The following is a 23,138-nucleotide window of genomic DNA, read 5'->3' on the forward strand; positions in this document are numbered from 1 at the left end:
TGCAGAATTACTTCCCTAAATTAAATGCATATGGAAATAGGATCCCACCATGCTACTTGATATTGTGTGTATACAAGGTAATAAAGAAAAGTGTAACTATCTCAATAAAACAGGAGAAAAACATCTTCTATGCATTCATAGAAGCAAAACTTTAAAATTCCAAAATTGTCAAAAAATGAAACCAACTACTTACATACTATGCACATATTTTATTGCTTTACTATAAATGAAATGGGGACAAGTAATGCGCAGAGGTTATTTCTGGCTCTACAGTCAGCAATCACTACTTGATAAGAATCAGGGGACCATATGTGCTACTGTGTTCAAATTAAGTTGGCCTCAGGCAGGACAAGCTCCCTACAAACTGTACTACTGATCCACCCCAAACCTTAAATAGATTTATGCAAATTATTGATTTCAGAAGCTGAAATATTGGCATGCAGCTGTTTGTGATTTTGTGGATAGATGACAATCTTCCTATATACCAATTGAGCAGTTTCATTTCTTCAAAGACCTTCTAAAGAGTTAAAGACATGGAAAACCATGCACTTTACTGTGAGTGCAGAGGTGTGAACTTATGTAATCCCAAAGGTAACTTCCAAAATTTTCTTATAATTCATAGATATTTAATGTTTATTAATGCATCCATATTCTTTCCTCTCCAACCTGTCTTTCTGCACGAAAAATGGCGGCGGCAGCAACGTCCACGTGGCGGGAGCCATCTTCTAAGACTCCTAACCCAGAGCTATATGACTTTTACACTTTTGGGCTACCAGGAATCATGGGAAGCGGGTGTAACTGGCACACCCCTCGGCCCAGATAAATCCAGAGCTGCTGAGAGTGAAATGGACCCTCTGCGCTTAAAGACTTTGATTCCAGAGACCTTCTAACATATTTAGCCATCCAGCACAGCTTCTTACAGCAATGCACTGGGACTGTGAAATGGGATATGCAATTTCTGGCAGGTTTCCCTGGACTTGATAGAGAAATCCAAAACCACGTGTCTCAACTTAACGTCGCTTATTTGTCAGCAATGTGAAACGGTTTCTTTTTAGCATTTCTGACTTTGGGGGGAAACTGCAAATAATAACAGTGAGTTTTTTGTTGAAATATTGAAGGTAATCAAATTAGCAGCCAATTCTCTAGACTGTAAACTAAGCAACAGCCCCATGTTAGCCGAGAAGAGGAAATATCCCTCTTCCCTGGTTGATTCCCATTTTTGGGGAGAAACGCGGTGTGTGGTCCACCATACTATGAGGCGCGGGAAGGGGGATGAGGAAAAATAAAAGGAAATAGAAAAAGAAAAGAAAAAAGAGTTATGTACTTGGAGCAGCAATAGAAAACCAATTATCAAATGCTTCCTTGTTAGTAGGGCTGTCTTTCTTGGGGGGAAACTCCAACAACAATAGTAAGTTTTGTGTTAAAATATGGAAAGTAATCAAGGTAAAGAGAAAATGAAGTGAAATTCATCAGCTATGCAGTTGAGGGGGCGCAGTGGTGGGGGCAGTAGGTATACTGGGGTTTTGGTGGTGGAATATGGGCACTGGTAAATGGATGGGTGTTTCAATATTGTATAACTGAGACATAAGCCTGAAAACTTTCTAACTTTCTACATGGTGATTCAATAAAAAAATTAAAAATAATGATAAAAAAAGAATACATCCAAATTGGGATTAGGGTTTGGAGATCTCTTAAGAAAATACATTAATCAATCAAAGCCTGTCAATTTGGAGCCACAAATCTGAATTACCACATGAATAACTATGCCGATTCAACAGCTGAAAAATGGTAGAAATTTTGTATTATATAATTTGCTTTAGCAAAAGTCTGTTAGGAGACATATTAATATGAAACAGAAGATTTACTAATTTTTCTAGTGGATATTACCAATATAGGATCATAGTAGATGAAATGATTATGCTCCCAATATGCAACTCATTATTCTATATTTTTATTGTCATGGGATCCATACATACATAACTTATGGCATGTGGTGCTCAAAATAGAACCCAGAAATTGGTAAATACATAGCATGTACTCTTTCCTTCAGCGATGAAATGGACCCCCAACCAAATGAATTGAATCTCTATTATTGCCATAGTTGCATGGCTATGGGATGCAATACAAATTTACCCATCAATAATTGTAATCACCTTCTCAACAGACATTGTGTAATAAGACTGACAGTCTCTGCTATAGAAAAAAAATAAGTAAAATCTTTAGAAAATGATTGAATTTGTTATCTACATTGATACCCAGTATGCCATAACAGATTGTCTTATTTTTCAGTTTTTAAGAAATATGAAAACCATGGGCTGGAGCTATAGCACAGCAGTAGGGCGTTCGCTTTGCATGCTACCATCCTGGGTTAGATACATATGCCCCTCTCGGATAGCCCAGAAAGCTTCTGAGAGTATCTTGCTTGCACTGCAGAGCCTGGCAAGCTACCCGTGGTGCATTCAAAATGCTAAAAAAACAGTAACAAACAAGTTTCACGATGGACATCTTACTGGTGCCCACTCGAGGAAATCAGTGAGAACCCGCTCAAGCAAATCAATGAAATGACAGTGACAGTGATGAGAATCATATTATTAATTGATAGATCAACCAAGCTTATTGGGGAGACAAGGATCATTAAAAATGGTTCAAAAATGTGGACTATAATGAGCATAGTCAATAATAGAAATAAAGTATTTGAGTGTAGACCAGAGAGACAGCACAGGGGAGCAGCTATCTCCCAGTACAATTCCTGGTATTGCATATGTTCCCCAAGCAGGGTGTGACCCACAGTCCCACCTTGTAAATCACAAGGTAAAATCATTGTTTTTCCTAAGAGGATGTGTTTGTTGCCTCATTGCATGAGAATCAGAATAAATAGCTACTCTTGCCCCATGACATTACTTTTTCAGAAATAATTTTCTCAGCGCTGCAATCACCTCCTTGTTCCGGAGGCTGTATATCAGAGGATTAAACATTGGCGTCACCGTAGTATAGGAAAGAGCCAGCAGTTTTTCAGTGAGTGGAGACTGCATAGACTTTGGCTGTAGGTAGGTGATAGTAGCGGATCCAAAGAATAAAAGAACAACTATCAAATGGGAAGAACAGGTGGAGAAAGCTTTGGCCCTGCCTGTGGCTGTTGGCAGCCTCAGAATGGTGCCAATGATTTTGCTGTAGGAGGCAAGGATCAACATGAAAGGGATGATCACAAAGAGCAGAGTTCCTATAAGGACTGTCACCTCTGGAAGAGACGTGTTTCCACAGGCGAGCTTGAGAACAGGGAGGACGTCACAGAAGTAATGCTTAATTTCCTTTGACTTGCAGAAGTGCTGAGAGAACATTTGACACGTTTGCCACATCTGCAGTGGGATTACACTGGTCCAGGATCCAACAGCTAACAGGACACATACTTTGTGGTTCATGACAAGAGGGTAGTGCAACGGGTTACAAATGGCCACGTAGCGGTCATAGGACATCACAGCCAGGAGCAAACACTCTGTGGATCCCAGTGTCGCAAAAAAATACAATTGAATGGCACACTCCACTCTCGAAATGCTTCGATCCTTTGTCAACAGGTCCTTTAGCATCCTGGGGAGAGTGACTGTCACATAGAAGATTTCTAATGAAGAAAAATTGCCCAGGAAAAAATACATAGGTTTCCGTAGTGCAGGGTCAAACTTGGTTATTATTATTATGAGGCCATTTCCAAATAAGACAATCATGTAAATGATGATGAAAAGGCCAAATAATAATACTTGGAGGTTTGGAAGATCAGAAAATCCCTGGAAGACAAATTCTGTCACCGTGGAAGTGTTGCCTTCTGCCTTCATCTCTTCATACTTCGTATCTACGAAAGAGTTAATCAGAAAACAAGTCAATTCATTTTCCAGGGTTTTAACTACTTAGATTAGCACACAATTTTTACTATTCTTTTGTACAACACTTAAGATTCATATACGTTTTTAAAGTATCGTGCTTACAGTTTCATTAATATGAAAATCAACAAGAAAATCCTGTCAATAATTTTTTACATATTTGTTTTCCTATTTGTTGAATATGAAGTGTTTAAACAAAAGTTTGTGATTTATCAAACTTTTAAATATTTTAATATGAATTATTTTTCATTTTTACATCGTACTTATTTTGGTAAATTCTTAGTTCAAATTCAAATTTAATTCTTCTACTTATATAGAATTTAAATGTTTCCAGACCTGCAGTCAGTTTTTAAATAAAAACTATCATAAAGTGCTTTTATTTTTTTATTATTTTTTTTTTGCTTTTTTGGGTCACACCCAGCAGTGCACAGGCTTACTCCTGGCTCTGTACTCAGAAATTACTCCAGTCAGTGCAGGGAGACCATATGGGATGCTGGGAATCAGACCCTGGTCGTCCTCGTGCAAGGCAAACACCCTACCCGCTGTGCTATCGCTTCAGCCCCATCAAGTGCTTTTAAAGATTGGTTTCTCTTTGAAGATGTGCTTATTTAAACCATTTAATTATAAATTAGTGAACATTAAAGATCATATATGAATTAATTTCAAACTGTCTTTCAATGTAATATCTCTGGATGTTCAATGTTGTATCAGTGGTCATCAGTGGTCATAATGTTGTACTTGATAGGTCTTGGGTTGGAAAGTGTCTCTGTAACAACCTTCTCATCAACAACCCAGGCAGTAAGAGGCAGGTTCATCCAGTTATTTACTTTCACAAAATCAATTCTGAACATGTGGGCTCTTTTCTAAAACTTATTCATACTCAGCCATTGAGTGAGACACAGTCATACGTGGTTTGTATTGTTTCCATTTAAATCCACATACTCACTTATTGTTTTTATTTGTAGACATTTATTTTTATGCACTCATTGTTTTCTTCCCACATGTGTTTATGCCCTTGAAGAGATATGTGACTGCTTATGTTTAGTTAAATTGAATGTGAGTCATATGAATTGTTTCTCTGTAATAGTAAATAATATTTAGAAATATTTTTACTTAAAATTAATGTTTTTTTAAAATCCTTCCTTTCTCTATGTCTCAATAAAAATTACCTCCCCTCTTTCTTCTCTAAATATATATACATGTACACAGATAAATATATATACATATATATATTTATAAAGTACCCCAAATTTTTTTCTCCTATGCTTTTTCTCTTGGCCTTTTACTGCTGTACTTTTAGGAATTTAATGTTTTTGAAATTTCTTTCTGAACGATCATATACCTATTTTAAGTACAGGCTACATAACTTATATATTGATCATTAATGGAAAACCAACAGCACTTGGTGCAAAGACGAAAAACGGTAGCTATGGTCTAAGTATGTTCACTGTGGACAAAATTTGCCTTCAAGCAATAAAATTCTCAACATAAGCCTGACAGGAACAGCAACCCAGCAAAACCTTGGCATTCTGAGTATCTTGTGACCAATAAATTCAAAATTATATAGTAGCTTATAACTATCTATAGTATACCAGTGTGCATATTAAACTCTTAAATTCTAAACAGTTAAAATAATTTTAAAAATACTTCTCTGATTTTACAGTTTTCAAAAAAGTGTTTGATGATTATGAATGATTAAATGCAAATCAGTATCTAAGAGAGTCAGCTAGAGGCAAATAGTTGATTTTAAAACACATCTTAAAGTGTGTCATATAAAAAACTGTATCATATAGACAACAAGTACTGCTGTTTTACTACACCATCAACATATTTTATGCTGCTGAATAATTCAATATATAAAAGAACATTTGGTCATAGCTAACCTCTTTTTTTCTATGCATTAGTACACCTGTGTAAACTTCTTTGCTTTGTAATCCCATATTTAATCAGCTAACCATTATTCCAGGAAACTGGCTTTTTCTTTTTGTACTGGTCTTCCTTTGTGTGTGAGCTCATTTCTCATTCTCTTATGTCTTTCCTACAACATTTCTTACACTGTAAGGATATTCATGGGAAAAGCAAACAAATTAAATACCATAATATAGCCCCCTCCCCAAAATAGCAATGATAGTAGAATATATGTATGAACATGTATCTAACCTTTAATATATATCTGTTGCAAACGTTTCTTTCCACCTTCCCCATTTACTTTTCAAATGGAGAGCAAGTATATGAATATTCAGTGCACTATTTCATAGTAAATGTGAAGGCAATCTCAAACAAGATCTCACTAGCACCAATTTGTATCCAAACCTGCCTTTGCTTTTAATCAGCAATCACAATTAAATAAAATTGATAAACTTCTTCAACTCGTAAATTAGCTGCTGGTTTCTTTTCACGTTGGAAACTTTTGGAAGTTCTCTTTCCTAAAGTATGTTTCAAATATAAGAATAAACCAAGATTCAGTCCTTACAATTTTTAACAAATGGCTGTGTTTTCTTGATGTTAAAATATGTTTGTTAAATAAATTTTATCTGGACAGGAAGAATTCATGCTTACCTGATAGGATTGGGGACAAGTATAATTTTCCTTCATTAATTGAGCAAAAACCAATAAAATGAGAGAATGAAATGTACTTTTTTCTAAAAGAGGATAATTTATTAGAAGCAGAAATTAAAAACCTTTTAAATAAAGTCCTACTGACATTAAACATTTAAAACCTTGTTTTTAAAGTAGAAATTCGACTTTACCTTGGGAATCCTCACTTTTCCCCAGGTAACTCCTTAGTTAACCTGGCTCAGGTTTACCTGAGCCAGACTGATTATCACTCAGGGATTTGGTATAATTACGAGAATCCCTGATCGTAATCTTACTAAAATTGCCAGCTATATTTTTGGTTAATCATTAAAAAAATAGAAGCAATTAAAAACAAGAAATATCATATGAGCTATGATGAAAACTTTTAAAAAGACACAAGTATTAAACTTTAAAATTAAAGAGGCATATTTTCCCATGATTTATAATAGCACCTATATCTGAGAGTGGGCTGGAGCGACAGCACAGCAGGAAGGCTGTTTGCCTTGCGCATAGACGACCCGGGTTCCATTCCTCTGCCCCTTTCAGAGAGCCTGGCAAGCTACCAAGAGTATCTCGCCTGCAATGGCAGAGGCTGGCAAGCTACCCAGCGTGTATTTGATATGCCAAAAACAGTAACAAGTCTCACAATGGAGACATTATTGGTGCCCGCTTGAGCAAATAGGTGAACAATGGGATATCAGTGATACATGATACAGTGATATCTGAGAGCATTACTTCATCTTCTCATTGACCAATATAATTTAGATGCTCCCTCAATCCAGGAAGTGGGCTGGGGAAAGAAATAAAGAGGAAGACTCCCTCAATCTGTTCTATTTTCATAAAGAAATAAGAATTTGGAAAATTTTCAAGCATAATTCATAATAACTAATATAGTCACAAGATGATATGTTTCAAGAAAAAACTGCAATCAACTATTTCCATAAGTACTACTTTATATCTGCTTTTTTCTCAACTTTTATCAGGAATATCTCCTCAATTGTGAAAGCTTAAAATTCTAAATAGCCATAATTAAGTTATAAGTAAATACTCTACCACCTCATGTTTTTTGTGACTGCTCTGAGATTATTGATTATAATCTAATAGAATATGTATACTTCTGTTATTGTCACTGTCACTGTTATTCCATTGGTCATTTATTTGCTCAAGTGAGCATAGTAATCTCCATTGTGAGACTTGTTGTTACTGTTTTTGGCATATCCAATATGCCACGGGTAGCTTACTAAGCTCTACCATGTGGGTGAGATAGTATTCGTAGCTTGCAGTGCTCTTTGAGAGGAGTGGAGGAATCAAACCTGGGTTGGCTGCATGCAAGGCAAGTGCCCTACCTCTTTGCTATCATTCCAGCCCAACTTCTGTTATTAAAAAAAAATAGAGATAGGGTTAAAGATATAGTGCAGCCTGTAGGGCTTGTCTTATGTGGCTCTGATCCAGGTTAGAATTCTGGCATCCCCTATAGTCCCCCATATACCAATAGGAATGATTTCTGAGTGCAAATCATGGAGTAACCCGTGAACATTGCCTGGTTTGGCCTCCAATCATGAAACAAACATCAGTGTATCACTGTATCACTGTCATCCCATTGTTCATCGATTTACTCAAGCAGGTGCTAATAACACCTACATATGTCCCAGCCCTGATGTATATATATATACATATATATATATACACACATATATATATTGCTATGCTTATTTATTTATTTATTTATTTTATTGAATCATCATTTGGAAAGTTACAAAGATTTCAGGCTTAAATCTCAGTTATACAATGCTCCAACACCCATCCCTTCACTAGTGCACATATTCACCATCATGAAACGCAGTGTACGTCTCCCTCATTCTATCCCCACCTGTGTAGCTGTTAAATTTCATTTTAGTTTCTCTTTAATTTGATTACATTTAATATTTCAACAAAAATCTCACTATTATTTTTTGGAGTTCCCTTTGCACCCCCAGAGTCAGCTCTGCTGAAAAGGATGCATTTGATAATTTATTTTCCATTGCTGAGAATGAAAAGATATGAGGTTGCATGTCTGCAATAGTGGCCGCGCCGTTTTAGATTTCTGTATTTTAGTAACTAAGTCCAGAGAAATTTCTGCCAGAAATTGTATCATTGCAAGCTTGTACTTCTCTGCAACTTTATATTCCACATATGAATGAAATCTCTCTATGTCTGTCTCTTTCTTTCTGACTCATGTCACTCAACGATACTTTCAATGTTGATCCACTTATATGCAAATTTCATGACTTCATCTGTTCTAACAACTGCACAGTATTCATTTGTGTAAATCTACCAAAGTTTCTTTAACCAGTCATCTGTTTATGGGCACTCTGTTTTTTTCCAGATTTTGGCTATTGTAAACAGTGCTGCAATGATCATACAAATGTAGATGTCATTTCTACTATACTTTTTTGCCTCTCCGGGATGTATTCCCAGGAGTGGGATTATTGGGTCAAATGGGGTCAAATGGAAGCTCAATTTCTGTTTTTTTGAGGATCGTTCATATTGTTTTCCGAAAGGGCTGAACCAGTCGGCATTCCCACCAGCAGTGGAGGAAAGTCCCTTTCTCCCCACATCCACGCCAACACTGGTAGCTTTTGCTTTTTGGATCTGGGCCAGTCTCTGTGGTGTGAGGTGAAATCTCTTTGTTGTTTTGATCTGCAACGCCCTGATGATTAGTGATGTCGAGCATTTTCTCATGTGCCTCTCAGTCATTCGGATTTCTTCTTTGGAAAAATTTCTGTTCATTTCATCACCCCATTTTTTGATTGGGTCAGCAGTTCTCTTCCAGTGGATTTCCCCCTCTGACTTGTATATCTTTGATATCAACCCTTTATCAGATGGTTACAGCATAAATATCCTTTCCCATTCTGTCGGCTTTCTTTGTAGTTTGGTTACCTTTCATTTTGAGGTGCAGAAACCTCTTAGTTTAAGATAGTCTAATTTATTTATCTCTGTTTTCCATTGCTTGGTCAGTGGTGTGTCATCTTTGAAGATACTATTGGCTTCAATGTCATGGAAGGTTTTGCTGGCCTTATCTTCAATGTACCTTATTTATTCTGGTCTGATGTTGAGGCATTTAATCCATTTTGATTTGATTTTTGTACATGGTGATAGGTTAAGATCAGAGTCCACTTTTTTACATGAAGCTGTCCAGTTTTGCCAGCACAATTTGTTAAACATGCTTTCCTTGTTCCAATTCACATGTCTTGCTACCTTATGAAAGAATTGATGATCATATATTTGGGGGGGTGTGTGTCAGAGTATTCAACCCTGTTCCATTGGTCTGAGACTCTGTCTTTGTTCCAGTACCATGGTGTTTTAAATATTACCGGTTTATAATAGAGTTTGAGTTTGGGGAATGTGATACTTCCCATCTTCTTTTTCCAAAAGATTGCATTACCTATCCAAGGGGACTTATTTTTCCATAGGAATTTCATAAGTTTTTTCTCCATTTCTTTAAATAATGTCAAGAGTATCCTTGTAGGGATCACATTGAATTTGTACAATGTTTTGGGGAGTATTGCCATTTTTAAAATATTAATTCTTCCAATCCATGAGCAGGAGATATCTTTTCTTTTCCTCATGTCCTGTTTTATTTCCTCAAGTAGCCTTTGGTAGTTTTCTTTATACAAGTCCTTTACTTCCTTAGTTAAGATGATTCCGAGTTACTTAATTTTTTTGAGGCACAATTGTGAAAGGGATTGCTTTTATTATGTTGTTTACTTGTCTCTCATTATTTGCGTATAGGAAAGCCATGGACTTTTGGGTATTAATTTTATAGTCTGCAACTTTACTATATGAGTATGTTGTTTCTAGGCTTTTGTGTTAGAGGTTTTATGGTTCTCCATGTATAGTATCATATCATCTGCCAATAGTGAAATCTTAAATTCCTTCTTTCCTATATAGATGCCCTTAATACCTTTTTCTTGCCTAATCACTATGGCAAGTATTTCCAATACTATATTGAAGAGAAGTGGAGAGAGTGGGCATCCTTGTCTCATCCCTGTTCTTAGAGTAAAGGCTCTTAGCTTTTCCCCATTGAGGATGATGTTTGCCATAGGCTTTTGATAAAAGGCTTTGACTATCTTGAGGAAAGTCCCTTCTATACACATTTTGGTGAGAGTTTTCATCATAAAATGGTGCTGGATCTTGTCAAATGCTTTCTCTGCACCTATTGTTAAGATTATATGATTTTTATCTTTTCTTTTGTTGATATGATGGATTATGTTGATTGATTTTCAGATGTTAAATCATCCTTGCATCCTTGGGATGAATCCCACTCGGTAATGTTGTACGATCTTTTTGATGAGTTGTTGAATCTATTTGCTAAGATTTTGTTGAGAATCTTCACATTCGTTTTCATCAGAGATATTGGCCTGTAGTTTTCTTTTTTGTGGTGTCTTTGCTTTTGGTATTAGGGATATATGAGCCTCATAGAAACTCTTTGGGAGGGTTTCTGTTTCTTCAATTTCTGGAAAATCTTGAGAAGAACTGGAAATAGGTCCTCATTAAATGTTTGGAAGAATTCCCTAGTGAATCCATCTGGACCTGGGCTTTTCTTTTTGGGAAAACCTTTGATTACAGTTTCTATTTCCTTGATATTAATAGGAGTATTCAAGTACTCCAGATCTTCTTGGTTCAGGCTTGAAAGATTATAGGAATCCAGGAATTTATCCATTTCTTTTAGGTTCTCTTTTTTGTGGCATACAGATTTTCAAAGTAGTCTCTGATTATCTTTTGAATTTTTTTGGTTTCTGTTGTGATGACCCCCTTTTCATTTCTGATTCGGCTTATTATGATTCTCTCTCTCTGTCTTGTGCGTCTTGCTAGTGGTTTATTAGTCTTGTTTATTTTCCTGAAGAAACAGCTCTTGGTTTCATTGATCTTTCAAATTGTCTTTTGGGTTTCCATGTCGTTGATTTCTGATCTAAGTTTTATTATCTCTTTCATTCTGCCTTAAATGGACTCTATTTTTTTGGTCCTTTTCTAAGGTTTTGAGCTGTGAAGTCAAGATATTTATGTGGGCCCTTTATTCTTTCCTGAGAAAGCCTTGCAGAGCTATAAATTTTCCCTTTAAAGCGGCTTTAGCTGTGTCCCACAGGTTCTGCTAGCTTGTGTGTTCAGTCTCATTCGTTTCAAGGTACCTTTTGATGTCCTCCTTGATTTCCTTCCTGACCCACTCATTTTTCAACATCAAGTTGTTAAATTTCCAGGTGTTTGATTTGGTTTTCTACATCTGTACATAATGAGCTTCTATCTTTCGTGCATCATGGTCTGAAAAGATAGCTGGTACAATGTCTATCTTGCCTATTCTGGTGAGGTATGTTGTGTGGCCTTGCATATGGTCTATTCTAGAAAATGTTCCATGTGCACTGGAAAAGAATGTGTATTTCTTTTTGCGTGGATATAAAGCCCTGTATAGATCTATTAGCCCTCTCTCTTCTATTTCTAACTTCAAAGCCAGTATTTACTTGTGAGTTTTAATCTTCTTGTCCTATCCAGACATGATAGTGCGGTATTGAAGTCTCCAATTGCTAGTGGAGCTGGTCCCTCATGGGAGCGTACACATTTAGGAGTGTGATTTCTTCCTGCTCTACATATCCCTGGATTAATAAAAAAATGGCTTTCACTATTCCTTCTTGTTGGTGTTCAACATACCATGATCTCAGGTCTAGCTAGTCTTGGATGTAAAACTCATTTTTCTGTTAGTTACTTTAACTGAGTATTAACTGAGTATACTTCCTTGTGTGTAAATGACTTTGATACTGTTTCCTTTGACTAAGTTAATTTGCATATTCTGCTTATGTGGCTGAATATCATTGGTTGAAACCTCAACCTAATTAATAAAATGGGGCTGAACAGGCTGCTCTCTTGCAGGCCACAACACAAAATCCTGTGGAGACAGTCATGTTATTCTCCCAAAAAATGCATATTTCTTCCAGGAGTGTAATGCCTCGGACTGTCAAGTAAAACTGCAACATTATTGCCACAGCTTCTAATCTTTTTCAACTTGAAGACAATGTTGTCCAATACTAGTAAGGCCACCCCAGCTTTTATAAGGGAGTTGTTTGCCTGCATGGATTGTTTTCCATCCTTTGACTTTGAGTCTGTTTGTTCTGGCTATTCAGATGTTTTTTGCATGCAGCAAAATGTTGGGTTAAGTATCTGAATCCATTTTGCCACTCTGTGTGAGGCTTCTGGACTCCTTTCATCGTTCTCGCCTTGTGGTGGGGATTTGCGCTGTTTCTTCATGTTGATGTGATGGTATGGTAGAGGGACCTCAAGTTTACTATCATTGTTCCCTCTGGTTGTGAAAAAGGATCCTGGTTGGGCTCAGTCAGTGCTGGTCACCTTCTTCTGTACCCCTCTAGTTCATGTCCTTCTCTGATGTTCCTCTATTCTTTACATGAGGCCTCAAGTGATGCTTGTTGAGAATGTGCTTTTTTACCTTGGGCTTGGACAGCTGCTTATCTTTATTGGTACTTTTGATAAATTGGAATAAACTAGCAACCTATTGGCGAACTATTTTTGGGATAGCTTGAATGATACTCAGCAACCCTGATATTTTAGCAGCTTCTCCTTACCTAACACTCCCAAAACTTTCATAATGTAGGCTCTTTCAGGGTCATGGGAATGAGACCCATTATCATTACTGGTTTTGACATATTGAATATGCCAATGGGTTCCTTGCCAGGCTCTGCTGTGTGGGCCAGATATTCTCAGTTCTTGCCAGGTTCTCAAGACTCATATATATATATATATATATATATATATATATGTATATATATTATATATATGTGTGTGTATATATGTATATATTATGTCTATAAATTTTTGCTGTCTGTATCCCATCGAATACGATGTGGTAATTATGGAAAATGGTTAGAGAGTATCTTTTGATGTCTTGCGATGCCACTTTTGCAGCTGTGCAGTCCAGGAATATTTTCGCTCATATATGAGGCATTAAACAAATATATAAACTAAAAAAAAAAAAGTAGAGATACATCCTAACACAAATGCAAACATTAAGTCTAGCTAAAATGAGCGTGTATACTTGTATAAATATTCATGAGTAGACATATTAAGGAATATATTATAAAAGAGCATATGATAAGTAATATTATCAATATTGAAGGTTTAATAATTATTCACAGATTTAGAGTTATGCTATATTGAGTTTGAATTTTATTTTAGTGTTTCAAATATATGTGCTACATTATTTCATTTGTTAAAACATACACCTTAATGATTCCAAGGATAATGAGCAATTCAGTGGCTACTTTATGTATGTATAACCCATTTTGTAAAATATATACTCAAGCCTTTTCTACATTTATAGTTATGTTGTTTCTTTTTAAGTTTCTGATTTCTGATTAAATTATATACTGATTTGGGGGGATATGTTATTTGCAATTAGTTGTCACTTTAATTTGAACTCCTATATGAGTTATGTTAATATCAAAAAAGTTAGATTATTGATGAAATCAAATTCATAAATATCATTTTTATGGATGCTGTGATGGTGAATATTTAAGAAGTTTTGTTTAAGATCACAAAGACTTTTCTTCAATGTTTTTGCTTGTAATGGTATAGATTGACATTTTGCAATTTTTTTCTTGTCATAAAGTAAAGTAGATTAATTTAGGAAATATCAGAGGATATATATGTTGAGATAAAGAGGTAAGAGAAGAGAGAGCACGTGAGAGAGTCACATAAAGTAAGGAAAGAATGTAATCTAGTTGTGGTGTGTAGGTGGCTTCAGAATGGGGCGCTAACTTGAACTTTCAATTGGACCATACTCTCATGGACATCAAATTTAAACTCAGAGGACCAAGAGAAAAAGTTAATAAATGATACAGCATCCAAAGAAATAAATCAAATCTCCCCACAGATATAAAAACGCAGAAGTTTGGGGCTGGAACAATAGCACAGCGGGTAGGGCATTTGCCTTGCATTTGGCTGGCCTGGGTTCAATTCCCAGCATCCCACATGGTCCCCTGAGCACCGCTAGGAGTTAGTTTCTGAGCCATGAGCCAGGAGTAACCCCTGTGCATCGCCAGGTGTGACCCAAAAAGCCAAAAAAAAAAAAACAGAAAAGAAAAGAGACTGATGTTCTTGGCCAAGGAGATGGCTCCAAAAGGCTCCAAAAGCCTCTGCCCAGAGCATCACGTGGCTCCCAGATCATCACCTGGTGATGAAACTGGACCAAAGATCAACACTGGAAAGAGCAACTCACCCTGGCCTGAAGCCTAAAACACAGCACAGTTAACCCTCAGTTTGTCCTTCCAACAAGGGCCCGACCATTTTGACAGGTTATGTTTGTAGATACTGAAAGATCCCGCAATACGCCATTCGGCTACACTAGCATGCAACAGGGACAGAAGAGATGTTACTGGCACCCACTCAAGCAAATTTATGAACAGGAAGACAGTGATACGGTGATATAGTGATGACTGTAGATAAGACAAAATATGCCTTAGGTGACCAGCCCAGTAGTTATTGTTCATTTTGAACCTCCCTCTTTTTTTCAGCTCACACTTTTATTCCTGATCTTTCCCTAAAAAAAAAACAAAACTCCTTCCTTCCGAGATCCTGGAGACAATAAGGAGTTTTAAGGAGAAGTGTTAGGGTCAGAGTTACTTGAGCTAGAGCAGGTAAAGACATTTGACTCAAAAGCAGCTGAGTTAATCCTTGGAACCCTTATATAAGGTTCATGCAGCCTAGTCAGCAGTGAAATTTGAGGGCAGAGCCAGGCATGAACCTGAGCACTGATGGATGTGGTCCCAAACAAAGTAAAACTAAACAAAATAAAATAAAATAACATATTATGTAGACCATAGAGAATATAAATGGGTCCATAAAGTAAAATGTGACTACAGATCAAGGTATCTCTGTATCACTGACATCCCGCTGCTCATCGATTTGCTTGAGCGGGCATTAGTAACCTCTCCATCGTGAAACTTATTCGGGTAGGGCATTTGTCGTACACAAGGCTGATCCAGGTTCGATTCCTCTGTCCCACTTAGAGAGTCGGCAAGCTACTGAGAGTATCTTGTCTGCATGGCAGAGCCTGGCAAGCTTCTCATTGTGTATTTGGTATGACAAAAACAGTAACAGTAACAATAGAACAAGGTATTTTGGTTTTTTTCTTTCTTTTTATTGTTCTAATGCTTGATTACATTTATAATGGATCCCTAGAAGAATAGAATTTGGGTGAAAACAGCTAACGTAAACCCATAAAAGTAGGCATGAATTATGTTCCTAAAAAGAATTTCTAACTTTGGAATCTGGAAGTAAGAGGTTAGGCATTATTTACTCTAATGGCAGATGGGAAATTTCCTTGACTACCCTAGTTCAAAGGTCTAATATCAAACTAAAAGGGTTAAAGGCATGAAAAGATTAATCTGACCAGGACTGGAAAGATAGTACAGCAAGAAAGGGGTTTGCGTTTCACACCACCAACCAGGGTTCATACGGTGTCCAAAGCACTAACAGGAGTAATTCCTGAGTACAAAGCCAAGAGTAACCCCCAAGCATAGCCAGATGTAGCCGCAAAACAAAACACAACAAAAGATTAAATTCACTAATGTAAATGCAGTTTGTTAACTTTGTGTAATTGTTCTGAAAGCTGAATAATAAAATATAACATAGGAATTTGTCTAAATCATCTTGCTGAAGGTTATAGGCATTTTTATATCAAGTGCGTTGGAGTAAGCATTTTAGGAAAAAAAATTCGAAGTACACATAAGTTAAACTTTTACTTGGGTAATTATGATTAATATACATATATTCACTCATGTTTACAGAAAGGTAAATAAATATGCACCTATGTTTATTTTTACTGGAAACTTGCTTTGCAAGGAGTCTTGATATTTTATGAAAATACTTTATTTAATCTATTTGCATATTAGTCATCTATTAACATTTATTATTGAATAACTACTTATCAAGCCATGTGAAGTACATTAAAAAGTATTCTACCAAACACTAGCATAAGGCTTTTTGAAATTATTTAGATAAATATAATTCCATATTTTTATTATATTTTATGTAAAAATACTAACACTCTTATTTTATATACATTTTTATGAATTACGTGAAGTTCATGACTACTTATGTGTAAGCTTATTCATTAGGCATTTAGCATTGAGTATAGTTTAATTGAGATGATATGCAGTCTCAGGTTAATAGGCAATATATATATATATACTTATATCGAATGTGTATAAACTTTCTCTATATATATAGATACATGGAAGACAGATAGATAGATAGATACATAAAAACACACACAAAGCCTTCTCTTCTTATGAAAAGCTGATTCTATCAAGAAGTCTGGAATGGAAGGCAGTAGATTTCTCTGGGTATTGGAAGGGAGGTATTGGCACCTTAGTCATGAGTTTTATATCTTGAAAGCTATAAACATTTACAAACATACAAATTGGTATTAATGACTGAAATGAAACAGAAGAATAAGAGTAAAATATCTAAAGATATACCAGGAGCTCAGGTGATTAACTTGCATGAAGGGGAGTGTTCAGAGATACACTGCATTGCTCTTGGCATTATCTGTGGAACAAGCACAGTAAAATCTTGACACTAGTTTTGAACTCAAGACACTATATTTTTTTAAATTTTTTTATTGAGTCACCATTTGGAAAGTTACAAATTTTTCAGGTTTAAGTCTCAGTTATACAATGCTCAAACACCCATCCCTTCACAGTGCACATATTCCAACACCAAGAATCACAGTATAGCTCACCCCCTCCCCAACACCCCAGCCCACCCCGACACCCCTAGTCCCCCACAACCCCACCTGTGTAACTGATCAATTTCACTTTACTTTCACTTTGATTACATTCAGTATTTCAACAAAACTCACTATTATTGTTTGGACTGACTCCTCCCTAAAGTTGGACCTGCTGAGAAGGAAGCATTTGATAATTTGTTTTCCATTCCTGAGAATGAAGAGGTATGAGGTTGAGTGACAGCACTTATTGGCCTCATGGTTTTGGGTTTCTGTATTTTAGTATTTTAGTAACTAAGTCCAGAGAAATATCTGGCAGAAATTGCATCACTGCCAACTTGTACTTCTCAGTTATATTATATTCCACATATGAGTGCAATCTTTCTATGTTTGCCTCTTTCTTTCTGACTCATTTCACTCAACATGATACTTTCCATGTTGATCCATTTATATGCAAATTTCATGACTTCGTGTTTTCTGATAGCTACATAAGACATTATTTTTTAGCAATAATTTCCTCAGTGTTGCAATCACATCCTTGTTTCAAAGGCTGTATATCATAGGATTAAGTAATGGAGTCACTATGGTATAGAAAAGAGAAAAGTGTCTATCAATTCCTGCAGAATGTGTTGATTTTGGTCTTAAGTAGGTTATGGTAGCAGATCCAAAGAATAAGAACACAAACATCAAATGGGAATATCCGATGGAGAAAGCATTGGCCCGTCCTGTAGCTGTTAGCAACCTCAGAATGGTGATGACGTATAGGATAACATGGGGTTTGTCCTTTTAGCCTTGATGCAGGAAATTTAGTTTGCCTTAAAGCAATATCCTTTTTGTATGGATACAGGAAGACAGTTAATATTATGCTTTGTAACTTGGGAGCTGATTAACTGCAATAATATTTACTCCTGGGCATCTGTTTTCTCAACTCAGTTCCCTTTAGCTCCTAGCACCCCAAAAGCAGAGTCCTGACAGGAACGGAATGTACATAGGGAAGCTGTGAGCTACCCTGGCATTGAAATGGGCAAGACCAGAGCTCCACGATACTCAACTATAAGTTGAGAGCATGGTCATTTACAAATATTGTCATGATCCAAAAGTAACAAGGAGACTAGGGCCCTGCTGGGGTTAGGAAGACTAATCTGTTCTGAGGACTGTGGTCTGGAACATATAGTGAGATATCCTCAGAAAGAACTAAACTTTAAGTTTGATATATCTCTTACTCTGCTCATACAGAATGATATTGCTAGAATAATCTAGAGTAGATTTACTATGATTATCTAAGTGGATTACTAGCTTAGGAAGGAAGAACGGGACACACCCTTGTTTCCATCCCACCCTTGAGCAGATCTCCTAGTAATCTTGAGTATTCTTCTTAGATGATATTTTCTTAATCTCCTGGAGGAGTAGTCTTACTCTGCTTGTTGCTTTGTTAATGTTCAATGCATCTTTGTATTATCACACTATGTGATTGCTTTATAAACTAAAACTGTAATAGAAGTAGAAGACAGAGGCAAGACAGAAGCAAAGAGAAGACACAAGAGAAGAAGTGGGAGCAGAGAAGACACAGAGAGAAGACACAGAAGCAGAGACAGAGAGAGGTCAGAAGAGACCAGAGGAGAGACTACAGAGACAGAGACAGAGATAGATAGACAGACAGAAGAGAGCATAGTAGGGCACATAGAAGCAGACAACAAAGGAGGAGCCATCCCAATCCGGTCCATACAGAGAGGATCGAGAGCACCAAATGCGAGTGAAGAGAAAGAGAGAGAGAGAGAGAGAGAGAGAGAGAGAGAGAGAAAGAGAAAGAGAGAGAGACAGAGAGAGAGAAAGAGACAGAGACAGAGAGCTTGCGAACACAACACACACACATCATCACCTCTTCCTGTGAGCACGTTTGTATTTTTTACACCAATGATTTTGCTATAAGAGGCAAGTATCAACATCAAAGCTTGAATAACAGAGCTATGAAGAATATAACTACTAAATAAACAGATATCTCATGTACAGCGTTGTTTCCACAGGATAGATGGAGAATGGAAGGGATGCCACAACAAAAGTGATTGATTTTTGTTGGAGCTGCAGAAACCCAGAAAAAAATTGACAGGCTTGCCCTATGTGGACTGGGATCCAGGAGCCAATAGATAGTGGACACATATCTTGCGCTTCATGACTAGAGGGTAGTGCAAAGGGCTAAAAATGGACATGTAGTGCTCATAGGACATCAAAGCCAGGAGGATAATCTCAGTGCCTCCAAGTATTAGGACAGCACACATTTGTGTAACACAGGCAACTATGGAAATGGTTCTCTTTAGCATTCTGGGCATAGTAAGAGATACATAGAACATTTCCAAGAATGAAAAGTTACCAAGGAAAAAAATACATGGGAGTCTGGAGAGCAGGACCCACTTTTCTTATGGGAAATATGGTGTCATTACCCAACAGGATGCAGAGATAAAGGGCTAAGAGTAAACTATACAAAAACCACTGGACCTGGTGTACATCAGCAAAGTCCAAGAGAACAAACTGCATCCATTTTGTGAGATTTTCTTTGTGTGGTATTTCTTTGGGCTTCATCTGTAAAAGGAAAAGAAAGTTTGGATGCTTTTCCATGACTTTCCTAAGCACTGTCTCTCTTTTACTTTTTTTTTTTTTTTTTTTTTGCTTTGTGGGTTATACCTGACGATGCACAGGGGTTACTCCTGGCTGTTCACTCAGGAATTATACCTTGATGTGCTCAGGGAACCATATGGGATATTTTAATCAAACATGGGTCAGTTTCTTTCAAGGCAATTGCCTACCCAATGTGCTATCACTCCATTCCCAGCACTGTCTATTTTTAAGTTTATTTTATTTTAATATATTTGCTTTGGGGGCTATATCTGTAAATGCTCAGGATTATTTCTGGCTCTGAGTCAGGAATTATTCTGGCAGTGCTCAAAGGACTATATGGAAGAAAGGGGATCACGAAAATTTCGATCAAGTGAAAGGCAATTGCTCTACCTGATGTACTTTATCTCCAGCCCCTTTTCTTAAAGCTGAAGCAGAACGTCTCACGTGGATTTTCAGATAGATCTTTTTTTATTAAAGAAGATGGTACTGTATTTGTATTTTCATATTCTCACTTTAGATCTCCTGGATTATGACTTTTCTCATGCCCCTGAATCTCCTTTAAGGTCCTTCATTTACACTTGATGAATACATTTGAGAACAAAACAAACCCTACCATTCTCAGCACAGACATCGGAAGAACAGGAGTCATTAAGACAATACATTTTCTAAAGTAATAACTTAACCTCCTTGATGATCAATGTTATTTTTTGAAATTTCATATAATTTCATATTAGCATTTTCTCCACCACAGTTTAATACAAGTGAATGATAGCTTGTCCACTGTCATTACAGCACTTCATTTTTTTAATTTCTCAATGTTCTTTGAAAGTATATTTTCTTAATATCTAATTAATATCAGGAAATTAACCAAATGTAATATTTTCTCCATAGAAGACTAAAATAATGCTTTTGTGTGGGGCACCAACAGTACAGATTCTTAAAATTTCTGTAGTAACATCGACTTAATAAAGGCAAAATAACCTTAACAAGTTACACAAAAATTCTCTATAAGCCATTAATTTTTTTATGAAAAGCTAAATTTATTTTTCAGATTTTTACTCTTTTTAAGTAAGCAAGCAACGACATCAATCAGGAAAAACCTTTGATTGACTATGATGTGGTCAATTTTGTTGTGGAACTGTCCACCAGAAAATACCCATGTCCAATGTTTAGATTCGGCCTTCTGGAACTGTGAGTTACCATGGCTGGTCTCCCACAATATGATGAACTCAGTCTCTCACTCTGATTGTTCCATTCTAAGCCATGGGACCCAATGTGGCGTTCTTTGGGTGACCTTCTCGGTCCTATCATGGCATTAAAATCACCAACAATGATCTTGTTGAAGGTGTGTTCTTCTTTATAGAACTTCTCCAGCTCCATTTAGAACTTCTCAATTTCTACTTCATCATAGTTGGATGTTGGTGCATAGACAACGAAGATAGAAACTGCCGGCAGTGAGCCAAGTCTATTAAAGTGTAATCGTCTGATTCAGGTTGTTAAGCATTCGAATGGCATGTTCATGTTGACGAGGACACTGACACCACCGACGCCTCTGTTGTTGTATGTTCTGAGGAACAGTTCTTCTCCAGTTTCAAAATTGGCATTATGTGATTGTTGTCTTCTCGTTTCAGTCAGACCAATGATGTCTTACTTGATCTTATGCCCTTGCACCATCAGGTCCTCGATGGATTCTTCTGATGCCAGCATATGTGTGTTGAAAGTACAGACAGTCATTTTAGTTTTTCTTCATTTTGGCAGTCTAGTTTGTCCCTGAAATTTTATCAGCTTCTCCTTTCCCATCCTTCTTAACGCTGCTGTATTGGGGGCTCTTTGGGTGCCAGGCAAATGAGGCTCATTGTTATTACTCTTTTTGGCATATCAAATACACCATGGGTAGCTTGCCATGCTCTGCCGTGTGGGCAGGGTACTCTCCATAGCTTGCCGGGCTCTCCGAGAGGAATGGAAGCTTATCGAGTGGCCTCTGGTCACCCTTGTAGGTGTTCCCATGGCTAAAACCATATTTGAAACACATCAAATATGTTGTGAAGCTTATGGAAAATGGGTATTAATTGTCCTATGCTGTGTCCATAAAGTGGCCTGTAACATGGCTGTGGCTGGGTAGTGGAGGTAGTGGATATTGGGTAGTGGTACTGATGTCGCTGTTGTCTCAAAATTCCAAATGGTATCGGACCACCATCTCCTTCCTGCAAATTTCTACTTTACAGAGCAAGGAGAAATGTCTGCAAAGCTTAAGTTTAAGAAGAGAGCTCTCAGAATAACCATGGACTGGGAGCTCTTTGGCTCTATTGCAGCAATGTTGGAAGATGCCATTGTTCACAACATCAACAAGGAGTATAATAGACTGGTTCAGCACCTCCATGACTACGCGAAGAATGCCAAGAATGAGAAAGTCACAGACTCCTGTCTTCAGAAACTCTCAGGCTTATTCATAAATATGGTTGGGCACGAGCCTCAGGCAATCACACACCAACGTCCAAGATTGAAAAGCTGTGAAGAGAAGCGATAAATGAAGAACTCAAAGATAGAAGAGCAGCAGTGTTGGCCGATGTGGCAGAAGCCGGCAAAATATTTGCAGTGCTCGCCTGTACTTCACCAACTACAAAACCAAGATGACTGCCTCCGACATCCTGATGGATCTATCACATCTTCCAGAAGGGCAATGAAGAGGATTATTCACGACTTCTACTCAGATCTCTTTGACAGCTAAGTCTACCTGCCAACATTCCAAATTCCACAGGGTGGATGTCGTTCCCAACATTCTCCTTTCTGAAATTTGACATGCCATTTCATCAGGAAAGACGCGTACAAAACCCGGTCCTTCTGGAAATTGTGAATTTGTAAAATAAATATAGAAAATGACTATTTTCCATGCAGGATAATTTTCTAATCTTACTATTATTCACTGTATCACTAGGTCTCATTCCCCTGACCCTGAAAGAGCCTCCAATGCGCATCCTTAGAACAACCAATCAAGTACAACATTATGACCACTGATATAAAATTGAACAACCAGAGATATTACATTGAAAGACAGTTTAAAATTCATTCATATATGATATGTAATTTTCAATCATTAATTTTATAATTAAATGGTTTAAATAAGCACAACTTCAAAGAGAAACTAATCTCTAAAGCACTACATGACAATTATTATTTTAAAACTGATTGTAGGTCTGGAACATTTAAATTCCTACAAGTAGAAGAATTAAATTAGAATTTGAACTAAAAATTGATCTAAATAATTACAGTGTTATAATAGAACACAACTTAAAATATTTGAAAGT

General features: G+C 36.9%; 1 protein-coding gene and 1 pseudogene across 1 annotated transcript; both read right to left on the reverse strand.

Moving 5' to 3' along the window:
- Positions 1 to 2,897: 2,897 nt before the first annotated feature.
- On the reverse strand, positions 2,898 to 5,888 carry LOC101545719 (olfactory receptor 10AG1-like). The gene is made up of 2 exons (XM_055143747.1): positions 5,828 to 5,888; positions 2,898 to 3,895 (listed from the first exon to the last, which is right to left on the reverse strand). Exons 1-2 carry the CDS (start codon positions 5,886 to 5,888, stop codon positions 2,898 to 2,900), a joined length of 1,059 nt encoding a protein of 352 aa, XP_054999722.1.
- Positions 5,889 to 6,197: 309 nt separating this feature from the next.
- LOC129406009 (uncharacterized) lies at positions 6,198 to 21,567 on the reverse strand (annotated as a pseudogene).
- Between the last annotated feature and the right edge of the window lie 1,571 nt (positions 21,568 to 23,138).

The sequence above is a fragment of the Sorex araneus genome, chromosome 6 (assembly GCF_027595985.1).
Source record: "Sorex araneus isolate mSorAra2 chromosome 6, mSorAra2.pri, whole genome shotgun sequence".
Lineage (NCBI taxonomy): Eukaryota > Metazoa > Chordata > Mammalia > Eulipotyphla > Soricidae > Sorex > Sorex araneus.